The 16,285-nt window shown below is 45.9% G+C and overlaps 2 protein-coding genes across 4 annotated transcripts in view; one reads left to right on the top strand and one right to left on the bottom strand.

Moving 5' to 3' along the window:
* The window catches only part of LOC115324250 (metal regulatory transcription factor 1), a 29,262-nt gene extending 16,490 nt beyond the window's left edge, over positions 1 to 12,772 (top strand). For both annotated transcript variants that reach the window (XM_029984772.3, XM_040209322.1), the window contains exons 7-8: positions 1,159 to 1,429; positions 8,472 to 12,772. In XM_029984772.3, the coding sequence (XP_029840632.2) occupies positions 1,159 to 1,429; positions 8,472 to 8,869 (669 nt within the window). In that variant the 3' untranslated portion in view covers positions 8,870 to 12,772. The remainder of the gene's footprint in view (positions 1 to 1,158; positions 1,430 to 8,471) is intronic.
* A 97-nt stretch (positions 12,773 to 12,869) lies between these two features.
* LOC8034486 (centrosomal protein of 97 kDa) overlaps positions 12,870 to 16,285 on the bottom strand; it is a 120,518-nt gene continuing 117,102 nt past the window's right edge. For both annotated transcript variants that reach the window (XM_042291767.1, XM_042291766.1), the window contains exon 18: positions 12,870 to 15,938. In XM_042291767.1, the coding sequence (XP_042147701.1) occupies positions 15,855 to 15,938 (84 nt within the window). In that variant the 3' untranslated portion in view covers positions 12,870 to 15,854. The remainder of the gene's footprint in view (positions 15,939 to 16,285) is intronic.

The raw sequence follows: 16,285 nt of genomic DNA, 5'->3' as shown, positions 1-16,285 counted from the left end.
GTCTGGAAGGTGTATTAATGATCGGGTCCGCGAGCACGCCGCTTCAACTAGAACTACACCGTCAGGGCATTTGGCTGTACATTGCAAAAGATGCACTTGCGACCCATCATTTGACAGCACTAAAATATTGGCGAGGTACAGAAACAAAGTGTCACGCGAGCTTCACGAGGCATTTGAGATTAGGAGAAGGGGTAAAAAATGCATTAGCGACACATCATTGGCTCTGTCTACGAATGAGTTTGAATATTTGAAACGTGGTCTGGGCGGAGACTAACGTGACGTGTGGTGTTTGATAGTGTGCTCCCATTGGTATATAAGTTTGGGTTTTTTTCCTAATAAATTCAGTTGAGAGTGCGCCCTGTGTCGTTGTCAATCTACTCTTTGTCCGTGTGTTTTTTTGGCGCTTATTTTCCCACAGGTTTTAAGAAACCCAGTTTCAAGAGGTTGCAAGACTGTGAACGGGCCTTAAAGGCTTGTTCACACAGTTGCGTTTGCTTAGGATTGAGCTCTGGTGGTTTCTTACGACGACAACGATGGGAACATTGTCTGTTCACGCGATAAAAGGATACACTTCGGTTCTCTCGGCAAACATCTCTGGCACCATTTGTGAGGTGTTCCTGGAACTGCATTTCATTACAGCAAAGGTTTTTCAGTATTTGCGAGGTCAAATGTACTTACTACCCGTGAGAAATGGTCGTCCGTAACATTGCCAAAAGCATCTCGAGCCAAGCATGGAAGGATGATGTGTGAAAAAAAAAAATAGGAAAATAGGAAGCTTTTGGAGGTGACATGACGCCACCACAGGTGAAGCCAGAAGTTTAGAGGGACACGCCCCCAACGATGACCAAAACCAAGGGACGCTACTGGACAAAAAGCCGGGACCCCAAGGGTGACCAAAACAGCTGTTGAGTTGGCTCTCTTTTTTGGCGTGTCACTCCACGCTTCTGGCTTCACCTTAGTTCCCTGGAGGTAGGAACCCGGGAGCCATGAAGGTAGGAAGACTCTCGAGGCTTCTTACCTACCATGCCTACCCAATCGACGGCACCAGGATATCCTCTCGTTGCAAGCAAAGCGGTTTTAGGCACCCGGTCGTAAGCTCTCGCAGGTGTGTGAACCAGCCTCGAGTGCACTGTGCACCGCGGTGCTGCGTCTTTTCAGGGCCAGGTGCTAACCTTTCACCTGGACGGCCTGGACGTGGATCCGGAGCCCGGAGAGGACAACCTGGAGTGTGAGGGAGACGAGCTGCTGTTGCCGGATGGGAACGGGCTGCTATTGCCAGACGGGAATGGGGGGCCCGCCCACATGCTGCTCAACACCATGGTGGCCAACGGAGAGCAGACCCGCACCTCGGATGGAACAACGGTGCTCACCGTACCCGTGCAGACCGTGAACGTCAGCACGCCGGGCGTGCCGGGAACTAGCCTCAGGGGTGAGTGGACGACTCGGCAGCCAGTTGACGTCGATCTGCGGAGGCTGCCGACGCCTCTCCGCAAAATCTTGTTTCTGGGGGTCCTTTCTAGTGTGGTAGTGTTTACTTTTTAGGCGAGTACGAAAACAGAACCTTTGTGTAAGATAAACCTACACTGCCCCATCCCCAAAAGGTAACCCACCCCTATTTTTGGCTTGATTTGCTTCTTTTTTTTTTTTTTTTTTTATCTTTTTTTGTTAACTTTGAAAGACTGCCCATTTTTAGTAATCACAGTGTTTGGATCAATGATGACCTTGGCGTAAAAACGTATAGTTAGCTATGGCGGGATATAAGCAGACATTGCTGACTGGAAAGTACAATCATCTTGGGCTACCTCTCTGTATGTTACGGTACACTTAAAGGGTAATTCCAATCCATTTTCCTGATTTTAGGGTTACGACCGTTCTTAGAGCAGGAAGTGTCCCTGAATTACAAAGTGTAATTTCTTTTTCGATGTCTCGTGCAGTTTTGTAGATGTCTTGTCTCGAGGTTTTGTTTCGGGTGTCTACGGCAAAACCAAAAATAAACCAACCAAAAATAAACCAAAACCAAAAAACCAAAAAAAGGTGGCAAGCCTGGTGATCAGCTGTATGGTCATCATGTGATGCAAAGTTTGTACCACATTACCATAAAATGTATGACTGGCCTAGTTGCAAGAGCAGTTTAGATAAGTCAGCCAAGATGCTACGTCTGCTTTGCTTCTTAGATATCAAACATCTGCAGCAAATATTAATACATATTGCCGGCTGAGAAGCGAGTTTGATGCGATAGCGCGGTGTTCACAGCACAGGCTCAGAACGAGCCCTCACTTATCTTCTGAGAAGAACTAAAATCTTGGTTGTGTGCAATGTGTGGAAGCTTATCGTAGGCTTGCGCTGAGCAGGAAGGCTGAGCAGGAACAGCAAGGCGTGCTCAGCATTGTACAACAATGCCAGTCCCATGAGTGCCTTGCACTTTGGCACCACGATGCGCTTCAGCGAGCAGCATGTAAAAAGTTAGAGTACACTTAAGGCTGCTTACGTGTAAGAAGGCAAAAGCCAGTCAAGGAAGACATCGAGGACGACTGTCTAGGTTGACGTCGAGAATGACGCCTAGAGGACGACTTCTAGGACGACCTCGAGGACAATGCCTAGAGGGCGGCGTCAAGAATGACGCCTAGAGGAGGACGTCGAGAATCACGCCTAGAGGAGGACACTTAAGGAGGCTTGTGGCTTATTTGCGTGGACGGCCACGTTTGTCTGCGGAAGCTGCCATAGATGTAGATGCTACTGCCGATGTTGAGGCCGTAAATGTAGATGCAGTTGCCTCACAGTTCATCGCACAAAGCACACAACGAGCAGAGATGAAGTCCGAAGCACACCTTTCGCACATGGTGCTCCGGCGATGACATCACGCTGCTGACGTATGATGACGCTTGATGACATATTTTTCTGGCCATTTTTTTGGTCACAACAACAACACCGCCGACACTGCTTGTTTTTTACGTAATGTGTCAAATGAGGTCGTCCTAGAGGTCAAGGACGACTGCAAGGACGACGCCAAGGTAATGGGACAAGTAGGGTCGCCCATTGAGCGGCACGTGCCGCGCAATCGCGTTTTTATCTGCTTTTTCTATGCTTTTACGCTCATATGGACCAGGAAGACTTTCGCCTTAATAATCTTTGTGTGCGATCGCTGATGAGCGCTTAGAAACGACGGCCCCTAGCACATAATAGGCAGAAATTGTCCGCTGGGATGGCTTAAAACCCTACAGAAAAATGTGGCAAAAGAAGTCGCAGCAGTACAAAAAGTAACCTGCTTGAGTACGAACATGTCATTGGGCCACAAGGTTGCTCAACGAACAGCTAACCTGCTGAATGCCCACTGAGAAGCTGGTGGTAGCATGTTTAATATTGGTTTTAGAGTGGATTGCGATTCCGCATTAGTCGATACCAGTCATTTATTTGGTTTGATTTTTGACCGGAGTTATCATTTAAAAGAATACTAAACTCCAATAATACTTTTTTTAATGTTTTAGTAGTATGCTAGCACGATGTCTCGAAATAGGAGCATGTTTCTGAATCATTCTTAAATAAGAATGAGTCTTGCTACGTAAATATTTCGCTAAACACATTTATGGTCGAGGAATTTTAGTTTTCTTTTTTTTAAATATGAGCCTGAAGATTTTTCAGAAATTTTTCAATAATTGTTTATTACTCCTTAAAGGGTGAAACATGCTGCTCAGTTGTGCATGAATCTGTAACTTACCTAGTATTTTTTTTGCAAGACATGGTGCATAAAAACTAACAGATACCATAGAAAGCAAACCTTTTGAGAAAGCGAGAAGTGGAGGACTGCTGCCCTACGCTTAGGCAACTACGGGCAACAAATACATCACACATTTGTCCCCTTTGTATGCCATTGTTACCTGCAGCACCATTGGTTTTACTGCTTAAAAAGACACTGACAGGGTACTTATGCTCGCCAAGTTTTACTGCAAAACTGTTATGCGCTAGAACAGGGGTGGCCAGGCATGCCTGGCCTAAGAGCCGCAAACAAAACCGCGGAACTTCTAAGAGCCGCGGGGCGGGGGGGGGGGGGGGGGGGCAAATTTAACTTTTGTTCAGAGTCTGACGGTATGGGGGTGCAAGGATGTCAAACTGCAAGCTGCAGTGTGCTTTATTCTGAAATCTTTTTTTTTTTTCCTAGGGAAAGCGGGGGGGGGGGAGTCCCTTACGAGGGACCTGCGAGCCGCACTTGGACCAACAAAGAGCCGCATGCGGCTCGCGAGCCGCGGTTTGGCCACCCCTGCGCTAGAATCTTAGAAAAAAATGCGTCCACGGATGTTGACAGAGAGTTCCTCATTGGTCGTGGCAAGTTTAAATAAATAAAAGAATGAAAGACGTTTACAATCTCCTGTAACGCCGAATTAGAGTGCAGCTCTTGAGGAGGAGGAGGGTAAAATACGGAGAGGATGGTGTGCCCCTCCTCATCCGTACCTTCCCCTTCTCCTCTCCTGCTCCCCTCCCATTTAGTGGGAAATTTTCGCTAAATTTAGCAACAAACTTTTTCACTAAATTTAGTGGGGAATATTTTCCAGCGAGGAATTTTCCCCGCTAAATTTAACGGGAAATTGTTTTCTGCTAAATGTAGTTGAGAAATTTTCCACTAAATTTAGTGGGGAAATTTTCCCCTTAAATTTAGCGGGGAATTTTTTCCGCTAAATTTACGGGGAAATTTGTCAGCGAAATTTAGCGGAGAACTTTTTCTGCTAAATTTAGCGGAAATTAGGGAGTTTTCATAGACCGCGTTTCCCCCTCCGCTAAGCCCTCTGCAACAAAGAAGCTGCTACTGCACCTACATGCCCATGGCCTTGACTGTAGAGTTCCGGTTATTGTAGCGGGTTGCAGAGAGCGTTGCGGGACGGCGAAAACAATCTACGAAAACTCTCTAATTTTTTCGCTAAATTTAGTGAAGTTTTTCCCGCAAAACTTAGCGGGGAGTTTTTCTCGCTAAATTTAGCGGGGAAAATTTCCTGCTAAATTTAGCAGGGAAACTTTACTGCTAAATTTAGTGTGGAAATTTTTCTGCTAAATTTACTGGGGAATTTTTTCTGCTAAATTTAACGGGGAATTTTTCCAATACATTTACCGGTGAAATTTTTCTGCTAAACTTAATGAGGAAATATTTCTGCAAAACTTAGCGGGGAGTTTCTTTTGCTGAATTTAGCGGGGAAAATTTCCTGCTAAATTTAGCAGGAAAAATTTTCTGTTAAATTTAGTGGGGAAAATTTTTTTTGCTAACTTTAGGGGGAATTTTTTCTGCTAAATTTATTGGGGAATTTTTCCGCTAAATGTAGCGGGGCAATTTTTTTTCCTAAATATAGTGGGTTAAATTTTTCTGCTACATTTAGTGGGCAATTTTTACTCATAATGCAACGCGCAGTGACGTCACTCGTGACGTCATTACAGAAAATGTCCCATATTGCAACGCGCGGTTATGCCGACGGCGACGCCACTCAAGCCGGAAACAGGCGCCCAAGAGCTGCGCTCTAAAATTAAAAGAGGGGGCAACCAGCGTGAGTCAGCCTTTCTTGGCATTATTAGATAGTCAGGCCCTGATCTCTTATCTTCTCTAGTCGTCGTCCTCGAGATCACCCTAGAATTCATCCTTGAAGTCATCTGAGAGGTCGTTTTAGGCGTCGTCCTCGAAATTGTCCTAGAGGTCATTCTTTAGGCGACGTCCTCTAGGTCGTTCTAGAAGTTGTCTTTGAGGCCGTCCTAGAAGTTGTCTTATCCTTGAACTCGTCCTTGAAGTTGTCCTAGACGTTGTCCTTTAGGTGGCGTCCTCGAGATCATCCTAAAAGTCGTCCTTGAAATCATCCGAAGGGTCGTTTTAGGCGTCGTCCTCGAGGTCGTCCTAGGAGTCCTTGAGGTCATCCAAGAGGTAGTCCTAGGCATCGTCCTCTAGAAGTCGTCCAGACGTCGTATTTGAGGTCATCCTATCCTCGAAGTCGTCCTAGAGGTCATCCTAGATGTCCTTTAGGCGTCGTTCTCAAGGTCGTCCTTGAGGTCGTCCTAGACGTCGTTCTCAAGGTCGTCCTTGAGGTCGTCCTAGACGTCATCCTCTAGGTGTCGTCCTTGAGGTTGTCCTCTAGCCATCATCCTAGACGTCATAAAAATAACAGCTTTGGTGGTCCTCCATCTTCAGATGAAGTGAAGGGGCTGTACAATATTTTTATTTGTATATGACACGAGAGCCTAGTATATGTGACGCTGTAGCAAAAAATTGATTGGGTGTCTTCTGACACCCAATCAATCAGTGTCCCTTTAATTAAACTTGATCGGCATTGCATGTCTTTTAGCAATAAGATTGATCTTCAAAATTTACTTCTGTTGCCCCCTTCTCTGTTTTATTTCTGCAGGAATTTTACAAGCATTAGTCTCGAGCTTAATGCTGTTGTAAATACCGTGAAGGATTTGTTTGAGAACAGATCATCAGTACCGTTTTGAACTTCAGTGACTGCAACCCTAAAATATATATATATTTTTTTTAAATTCCGAGAACACCTAAGCACTTCTTACGAGTTGTGAATGCGAAAGCATGAATATTGTTCTTCCGCTCCCTTAGTTCGTCTGCGGCGTACTGGCATGGACGGCCACTTTTTTGTACTGCCGAGGTAGCAGCTAACGGCCGAGCGCGCGCTCTCATGAATTGGCCGCGCCGCGCCGAGCTCGGCCGTGCAATCTCTCCGGAGTTTGCCCATGCGGGCTCTGCTCCCTTTTATCAGCGGCCGCAGGGCCGTACCCAGAAAAAAATTTCGGGGGGGGTTTTCGGGGACAACGGCGGCCATTTTGAAAGTGTCTGTTGTCTTATTTTCGCCTATGAATCATGTGCATCGGTGGCATATAATGGAGAGTTACAGCAAACCGGAGAACAGGTCCCGGTTTGGTACCCGGTAGCCGACCGGCGCCACTGCGCGTGCGCAGAGGTGGAGATTAAAATCGGCTGGCTGCCAGTGCACCGACCAGGGCCGTACCCAGAAAAAAATTTCGGGGGGGGTCAGAACCCCCTATCTTCCCCCCTGGTTACGGCCCTGAGCGGCCGGGCCACTGCGTCGCCATGGAGAGGGCTTCTTTGGTGGCGTTCCTTGGAACTATGCCACGCGAGAGCCAATGGGAGCCTCGTTCCTTGAAACTATGACGTGCGCCGGCCAATGGGAGCCTATCCATCAGATTTCTGCTACAGACGACAGGCATCGCTCCATTGGGACAGGGGAAGGTGCCATTTGGCGCGGCTTCAAAAGCTCATAATTTCGGTTTGTTCCATAGAACCAGTTACTGCTTTCGCATTAAAAAAAAGACGTTTATGTAGGGTGATCTGGGATCCCATTTTAGCCGAGGGAGAGCCGTTTTAGAGGTTCATTCTGGCAGTCAATATTTTATAAAACACAAATGTTTTATAAGAGAAAAATATAGCATGAAAGCATTGTCATTTATGTAGTAAACTTTCAAGCTCAATCTGTGGTTACATGCCTGAGCATTTTGTTTGCATAGACGCGCGTATGTATGGGAGACGTTCCCTAAATTACTGATTTTGGCATGCTGCTGTTGGCAACATCTGTTCCCCTTTTAAAATAAAGAAGGCATGAGCGTTCTCAACTAATAACTCTGGAAAAACATGTCTATGCATTAAACTGAATGATACCATAATTTTTTTTTTCTGCCCCCCCCCCCCCCCCCCCCCCCCTCCCCGGCTTCCACCCTTTCTCTCCCCCCCTTTCTTGATGTCCCATTTCTTTTACTCTGTGGATGGTCATGCTATGTCTATGCCCCTCTTTTCCAATTGTTCATCGTTGAAAACTAAAGTCGCATTACTAACGTACAATTTTGTTTAGCATTATCATCACCGTTATCAGATTTACCAACTAATCTTCAGGGTCTCTTGAGCGACTTGTGCTAGCAGTAAGCTCCGTACCGGCGTCAACGTCGACGCACGAGAACCGGCGTCCAAACTTTGGCTCTTGTTTCTTAATTCACCAAACTGGTGACCGTAGTCACTCGTAGCTATAGTCACTTGCAGAATGGCAGGGCGTCCCTCCAGCACGCGATAATGCGGAGCGCATGTTCGTCAGCTTCTTACGCAGGGGTTGTGGCAACGTCAAACGCCAAGCTCCGATTGGCTCTGCTTGAAGGAAAGTGGGTAGACTTCAAAGCGAGCTGCCTCGAGGTCTGCCCACTATCCTTCAGTCAGAGCCAATCGGAGCTCGGAATTCCGACGTGACCGTAACCCCTGCAAAAGAAGCAGACAAACTTGCGCTCTGCATTGTCCTCTGTCGTGCTTTGGCTGCGTGTGCACACTGAAGGCTCACAAGATGCTGAAGCGCTATCGAAGGTACGAAGCACACGCCGTAGGCGGGACTACCGAAACTGCTTCCTGCCGTTCTCATCTTATCGAGGACTATAGCGCTGCACAGTAGTAGTAATTCGGAATTTCCGGCGTTTGTTTCTCGCCTCGCATGCAGCGTACGCTATGATCCCCCTTGACATCGTGAGAGGCAGCGCGGACGGGGAGAGTGCCACCGGCGTGGCGAGGGTCCTGCTTCCCCAGACGCTGACAGTGGGCCTGGAAATGCCAACGTCGGATCGAGAAAACACCTCTGGCGGTGGCAACGACGTTAGACCGAGCGGGGTGGACATCCTGTGCCTCTCCACGGCCCAGGCGGACATTTGCAGCTGTCTAGACAAGAAGGAGTGCGAGAAGGGCAACTGCAAGACCTGCCCCAGTGGCCCCAGCAGCGGCTGTTGCTCCTTCACCGTGACCACCGAGAGGAAGGACGGTTGCTGCGGGGGTGGAGAGACAGTCGCGGACGCCGTCGAGAAACCTGCCACGGGCCGGGCCGATCGTGCCTGCTGCTTATAACGGCGCCTTTTGGGGGCGGGAGAGGAGACTTGGGTGACGTGCGGAGGAGGGGTTGCGTTGGAAGGTCTGTCCGAGCTGCGCCCGTCGCAGCCATGCGGGACGGACGTTGAAAGCGGAGGCAGCTCGTATTAAGGGAAGTGATGCTGTGGTTTGGTGTGGCCGGGTCGGGACAAGTCGAAGGAGGGGGTGTGGAGGCTTCCAGACCACTGGATGCTCCATGTGATGCGCAGTACGACCTGTCTGAACCGAATTAATTTTACGACCAGAAAGGCTCAAGCAGCGCTCGCCTTACCAGGCAAGCTTTTGTTATGTAACGAGAACGGCGTTCGTCGCACCAAGAGCTTTTCGAGCGAGCAGTCCTCCTTTTAAAAGGGTGATGCAACAATTTTAACTTCGAAAAAATTTGCAGTTTTAAATTTTTACATTTTTTTATCTTGCCAAAAGTAACTTAGAAACCGCCTCATTCTTTAGAAATATTGTGATTCCATTGCATAACAGCAAAAAAAAAAAAAGAAAAAAAAAAGGGATTCGCTTCAATATAAGGGAATGTGTCAAAAACCTCGTATCATTGACAAAAGTTTTAGTGGCGCCACCTGCCTAAGGTGAAAAAAAACTATTCTTTCCTTGAACCTCACTCTGTTGTGCTACTACGTCGGTTGGTTCGGAGGTGCCCAGAACATCAACTGTTTGACTTTTTCTTTTTCTAAAGAACTAACGCACATAGGCAAAATTTGTTTTCAGTTCTTTAATCCAGATGTGACAGGGAACAACTACCACGATTATTTGACCAAAGTCCAAACATTGTTGCATTGCCCCTTTATTATGCCCGTCAACGTGAACCGCCGTTTCCGGGAGCGGAAGTGTGGGCGCATCCGGCAAACCTTTCCCCCTGCCTCCCAAAATCTGTATATTAGCTCTATGCGAGACGAGAAGGGGTTTGCGGCGCTCTTTTTAACTTAGGAACGAGGCATTTCGGAGACTGGTGTAGGAATCAGCGTTGCATTGTTGCCGTTGCATCTTCGAAAGACCGCTCGTCAGTCTCCCTCATGGAGGGAGTACGAGAGATGGCCACTCGCTCGTCGTGCACTTTTAAGATTGAGGTATTTCTGGGTTAGGAAAGTTGGGCTTGCCTCACTATTGCTTCCTATGGGAGCACAACGGTCCTTACGGTATTATTTGTTCGCAAATGTGGGGGACGGTGAGGAAAGTGCTAGAAAAGGTCGAAGTAGTATTAAAAGGCAACTCCGCTCACTTTTTGTTTTTTTAAAAAAACAGTGCAGTCCTTTTTAGTATCACCTAGGAGGAACAAACATCAAATATTATGACCTAAATGTTTCTTAAACTGTCCGGCAAACTTTGCAACTTGCCAAAATCAACCGACTCGAGCGGACGAATTGAGGCACAACCAGCAGCGCAGTCGAGGCTACGGCGTGGGCGTAGCCAACATGGAGCTAAACGTCGTCACCATTGCCCCCTTTTGCTTGTTTTTACTTCTCCGAGCGAGCGCAACGGGTGACGTCAGCAACATTCCCTGTCGGTGCTCAGCGGTGTCGTAGTGTTTGTGCACATGTGCCGCAGTTGTGCAGACATCGTCGAATGTTAGACATCAAAACATGGTGAAGAGTGCGGTGCAAACGACACTTGGTGCCTGGCATCCACCCACCCCAATCCCGCCCATCGTCGCGTAGAGGATCACGTGACATCTCATACCATGCGATAGCCATGTTCTTGACGGCCCAAGGCCAACGTTGCCGAACAGAGCCGAAGTTTCGGTTTTAATTTCTGCTAGTGTTTCAAATTAGATTTTAAAATATATATCCCATTTGTTTGCAAAGAAAATGACGTAGTACCCTTTACTACGGCTTTTCAATGTGAAATCATTCATTATCTCGGAATTGAGCGGAGTTGCCCTTTAAGTCTACAGGGCTCGAGTCCTAATTGAGCGTAGGATGAAAAGGTATTGATTACGTATAAATACAAACAAGAGTGTACACATAGACAGTTGCAGAGTCTACAAGAAAGAAATCGAGAGTTTAAATAAATAAATTTATTTATTGACTATGCCTGCCAAGAATTTGAGGAAATGGATGCTGCATTTTATGTGTATATGTTGCAGCTGCATAGCTGTAAATTGAGAGAGTGCTGGATAGACAAGAGCTACAGCCCTAAGAATCAAATATTTAATTTGTTTGATGGTTTGAATCCTTAGTCTTCCCAAAGTTCCGATAGCTCGGCTTTTAACCAAAATTTACCGCGGACTTTCAGGTGATGTAATCATAAAGTGGATGCTCGATCATAGTGGCCCCCTTTTTTTTAACTCCTAAGAATGTATTGACAGCGGAAGAAATAGGGAAAACATGGGTCAAAAGCTTTCTTAAGCGACTTGGTGGACATTGAACTAACAGGCCAGTAAGCTGCCTAACAAATAGCACATGATTGTGTTGCAACACATCTCTTCCTGGAGTTGTGGCCAAAAAAACTTGTTTGCTAACCAAAGCACTTAGAGTCACTGTGCATATTATTGGAACATTACTTTGCTAGAATGGTTAACAACCACCACTACATATAAAGTGTTCGCCACGTCGTGAAAAAAAAAAAGTACTCATAATTAAGAGATTGTGGCCATGCCAAAAGGGCCTAGCAGTCATCGGCGAATACGAGATTGTCATATCTTTGATGAATGCAGCTCACTGCCAGTGTCCCTTGCCAACAAGTTATGTGATTAGGTTGACCCAACTGAAGCACCTTTTCTATACTTGTTTCGTTGCCCTGTGATATAACGCAGAGTTGGTATACTTTGCGAGGAAAGCGGCCTAGAAAACTTGCCTTTTGGTAATGTACACCCGTAGTCTGTATTAACTGATCGAGGGCAAATAGGTTCCGAAAGTTTGCCCAGAGAGGCAACGAGCGACTATAAACGACGAGTTGTATGCAAAACGAGCACGGGCTGATGTGACACCAGTGTGGAGCATTTTGGCTCGCCTTCTAGTCCTTTAAAGCTCTCTGCAAGAGCCACGCTTGGAAGTTTGCATGATACTCATGGCTGAGAGCTGCACGCAAAGTCACTTGAAGGAACGTGTTTGCCATGTACAGTTCTAGCTAGACACGAAAGAGGCTTCTACAAAAAAAGTATCTGGTTCTGATCAATCGAAGGTCTTTAGTGACAAACGTAGTTCAATCATGATCGCCAGTAGTCGCAGGGAATGTGATCCATTATAAGGAAGCAGACAGCCAGATAGAATGAGCAGTGTGTAAGATGCTGCATTTGCAGCTGTGCAGTGGGCCAGACACCTATGAAATGGTCCACTGAAGCGGCAAGATCCGTCACTTCAGTGGACCCGGTTCACCATGGGCATTCTCTCTACCTGGCTGGCTGGTGCATTAAAGCAGCTCGTAATGACTCCGGCTTTCCGGCACAAAGCATAGAAAAATATATATAATGTGATTGTGTCAAAATGCTAGGCTTGCATGGGTTGCACGACTGTTGGCGCGCGTGTGGGAAGTGTACGACTCTGGCGCTACTCAGAAGGATGCCGCGGGTGGAAGACCCGTATGTTACTATTCCTTAGGATTTCCATGAAGATGTGCGATGTTGATGTAAAACTCCCGACATCCCTCGTCGGAATATGCCAGGATGCTAGTACTCAAGTTGTCACCCAATTGCCTGAGGGAAGAGAAAGCTATGCATGCAGCAGAAACTTTTCCAAGATCACACTTTAAGGGTGATAAGCGATGCAATATGTATATAACTTGAGAAACAAAATGCTGCAATGCATCTTTTTTCACAGAATGCCTTCAACGTTGGCGTGCTTAGTGTTAGCAGGTTGTTTGCTCGGTTACGTGGAGACGATGAGACTAGGGCAGTGTTAACTGCGGAATAAAAAAGTGTACATAAACATTGAACCTGTGTTTGGACTTGTTTTCAAGCTGGATACATGGGAGTTTTGGAGCACCTGCACGGAAAAGCTGTTAGTGAATGAGACTCACAGTGCTTTCAAACTGACGAGTGTAGACTTTTTTTTTTTATTAGCAATTCATCAGCACAACGAATAAAAACGCCACGGCAAAGCCCAGCAGGCTGTGGTATATAACTGCTGCCAGATCCACAATGTACATAAAAATAATGAGCAGTTGCAAGTGCAACGAAACCCGGAACTCTGCGTAGGCCATATCTCGCGCAATGATCAGATCCTGCTTTGTTCATGGAGGGAGCTTGCATTTTGCCCTAACTTGCCGCAGCACAGTTGTAGGTTCCATTGGTAATTAATGCCCACGTGATATTGACTAGATTACTACTTTCCAGCGTTCCAAAAAAAAAAAAAAAAGACTCGTCGCCGACCTGTCCGTCATTCCTGGGCCAACGTTTTAATTAAATGCACAACCACAGCGCTCAGCTTGCAAATTTGTTGGCAAAGCATTTTTGGGTGTTGCTACCGCATGGGACGCACGACCGGAGCAGGGACACTCGGTGCTGATAACTACAGTGTTATTGTTTTACTGCACAACCTCCGTATACACTTCTAAGTCTAGGCTTTGGGACAAACAACTCAAGTTGGGGGACGGGCGACTTACATGCGCATGCTTTTCTACAGATGCACGGTGAAATGGACAAGAACCGAGGGTAACCGACCCAGTCTTTTACCAACGCAGGGCGTGACGAAACGTTTGTTCGTACAAGCGACCGGATGGGACGAGGGCTCTTGAGTCTTTTCTGACACGCTACACCTGGAACTGGTAGCAACCGAGAAAGAAAACACGGGAGTACTTCACTGGCGTATACTGCAAAACACAGTGGCTACAGGGCTCTAGCTAGCTATTGTCTAGCCATATGTTAAGAGATCTATACATGTTACACTTCTAATGTTTCGCTTATGACCGAGGTACCCCGGTCCTCTTCCTCTAATAGCGAGCCATGTTGTCATTTTGCGAAGTGGGACGACTTGGCTGAGGCTGGCAACACCTGTTTGTAACCTCGGTTGTAGCACACATATCCTTAAAAATGAAGAGCAGCACATCCTCGTGAAAGAACTGAATTGAGGAATAGAACGCAGTTAATTGTGCAGAATACCCTGTTGGAGTAAAATGCGAAAAAGCACCAATGTTGCACTCGTAGGGCAGACGTATCGCAGCAAAATCAAAGAAGGTTAAAGGGGTACTTCGGTGTTTTCTTGACGGTCCCCAATTTGCCTGAAACTTTGCTAAACACCAAAAAACGTTGCTGAAATAGTATCTCAACTATTAGGCCAAGATAATATTTTTTTAGCGAAGTTATTGAATTTACCATTTTCACCTCGTCGTGTTTTTCAAACTGAAAGTCTCTACTGGCAGCAAGGAAAAAGCGACGTCAGGGGCAGGCAGCGATTTACTTTTTGGACTGTAGAATTTGTTTTTAACTGATTACAAGCAGTTATGTGGTGTCAAATGAATGCTTTGAAAGCTCGCTCCAACATTGCACGCAGCAGAACGAAACAAAAGCTCGGCATATTCCATTTTTTGACTGCCCGCTCGACTGACAAGCCTACCGTACCACCGACATCGCGGCACTGAAAAGTGAGGGTATATTTGAATGCTGGTTTTGGCATCATTTTCATTTGCAGATTTCGCAATAACTAATCTGAATTCTAAATAGCACATCGGAGATGGTAAAGGCTGGGAATTCAGAAAATACAGTTTGTTGGGGTAGCTAAAAAAAATCGTCGAGGTATCCCTTTAAGCTTATTGTCGTGTCTTGACATAAAAAAGTGACCATGAAAGAAAAAGCAATGTTAGGCTTTATATTTAAAACATTAAATAATGCAGATAAAATATTTCTGTCGCTTTGTGGAAGAATGCAAAGGAAACATGTAAAAAGCCTCTTTTGTAGGGGCCCAGTTTTTAAAACAAATTAACTAAAAAAAAAGTAGGTCCTCTTCATTAGAATCTGGTAGGGAGTTGCACTCCACAAACCGAAATCTGCAAAAATAAGCCGTTTTTTTTTAACAATATGTTGACGTTTCAAGGTGGGTGCTCATCTTGTGTCTGTAACAGTAACTCTGGAATTGCTTTGTCATACAAAAATCATGCTGCACAAAAGAGTCCACAAAAAGGGTCACTGAATGATTTGTTCTGTTGCTATTTTCGCACAGGTGTTGGTAAGAGCATCCTTGTGTAAAGTTGGTACAAAAGGCCAAAAAACAAAATGCACAATTTTCTCAGAAGCATCTGACAATATTAGACGTGGCAGTGCTAAAAGCTAGCATATATAGGTATACTATTAAAAAATTAAATAAAAGAAATAAAAGAGCTTCTTCTAATCTTTTTGAGAGAAGTAGCATTGCCTTAATTTCAAGTAGCTGCTATCATTCCGCATAACACGTGGTATGAGAATGTGGCTTCCACAAAACTTCTAGATGTTACATGCATCTGATGCTACACAAAACATGCAAGTCAACTAAAATCAAATTGCCACATGCAAAATTAAAAACAGACGGGCCAAATATACTAGCTTCCACAGCGGTGAAAGAGCAGAGAACAGTGTTACTGCAAGGAACATGAAATGATGAGTTTGAAGGATTCCTAGAGGCCAAGCAGTGCTGAAGCTCTCCTTTGATTGTGAATATCCCTAATGACCACTCCTCATTTAGCCTTCACTTACGCCTTCCTATACCGTTTTCCTGCAGTATCTGTACGATGCTCTTTACTGTTTCATGCTTTGGTTCCCAGCTACATTGTGCGTGCCTTCAAACTCTTCTTTTGTCGCTGTTTCTTCGAGAACCTACTGTCCAAGCACCAAGTCGGAAATCGAGCGAGACTCTGCTACACATAGCAGAAACTGTTTGAATTAATGGACAAACTTCAGTGAAAGTGAAATCTCCGTACATGAGGAACTCGACTGAGGAACCGTATATCGATGAGCAATGCAAAACAAAAATGCATAGGATGCTAACATAAAAGGGACTTTCTCTGGGGTTTCGTGGAGCAGCAACTTGCGTCTGCTACAGTGGCCTTAAGGGTTTGTAAATGCGCTCCCCAGAAGCAAGCTTGGGTCTGGGATGGCGAGTTTCATGATGACAGCTTCCAACCTGGCCAGCTGCAGGGAAAGAACAAACAGAGGGTGATCACTGAAACAGGCAAATCACAACACTTGCACAAAGTGTAGTTAAACACCATATCAAATTCCTGCCTGGTACAAAATGCCTAGTAATATGAGGCATAGCCATATCAAACAGGTAGAATAATACATTGTTCGGTCTGGCACTGTCGGACCTCTATAGTGTTGTGCGAATATCCGAAATTTCAAATAGTTTCGAACAATACACTATTCGATATCTGCTTCGAGATGAACTGCGATATTTATATCTTTCTAGGTGTTGATAGCGGCGGGTTAGCCCAGTTGAGCACGCTTCCTGCCAAGCACGGGTACAATGCGGAAAAACA

Source organism: Ixodes scapularis, unplaced genomic scaffold, assembly GCF_016920785.2.
Source record: "Ixodes scapularis isolate PalLabHiFi unplaced genomic scaffold, ASM1692078v2 PGA_scaffold2__306_contigs__length_199485367, whole genome shotgun sequence".
Taxonomy (NCBI): Eukaryota; Metazoa; Arthropoda; class Arachnida; order Ixodida; family Ixodidae; genus Ixodes; species Ixodes scapularis.
Note: the sequence above shows the minus strand (reverse complement) of the source record. Positions and strands in the feature narration are given on the sequence as shown.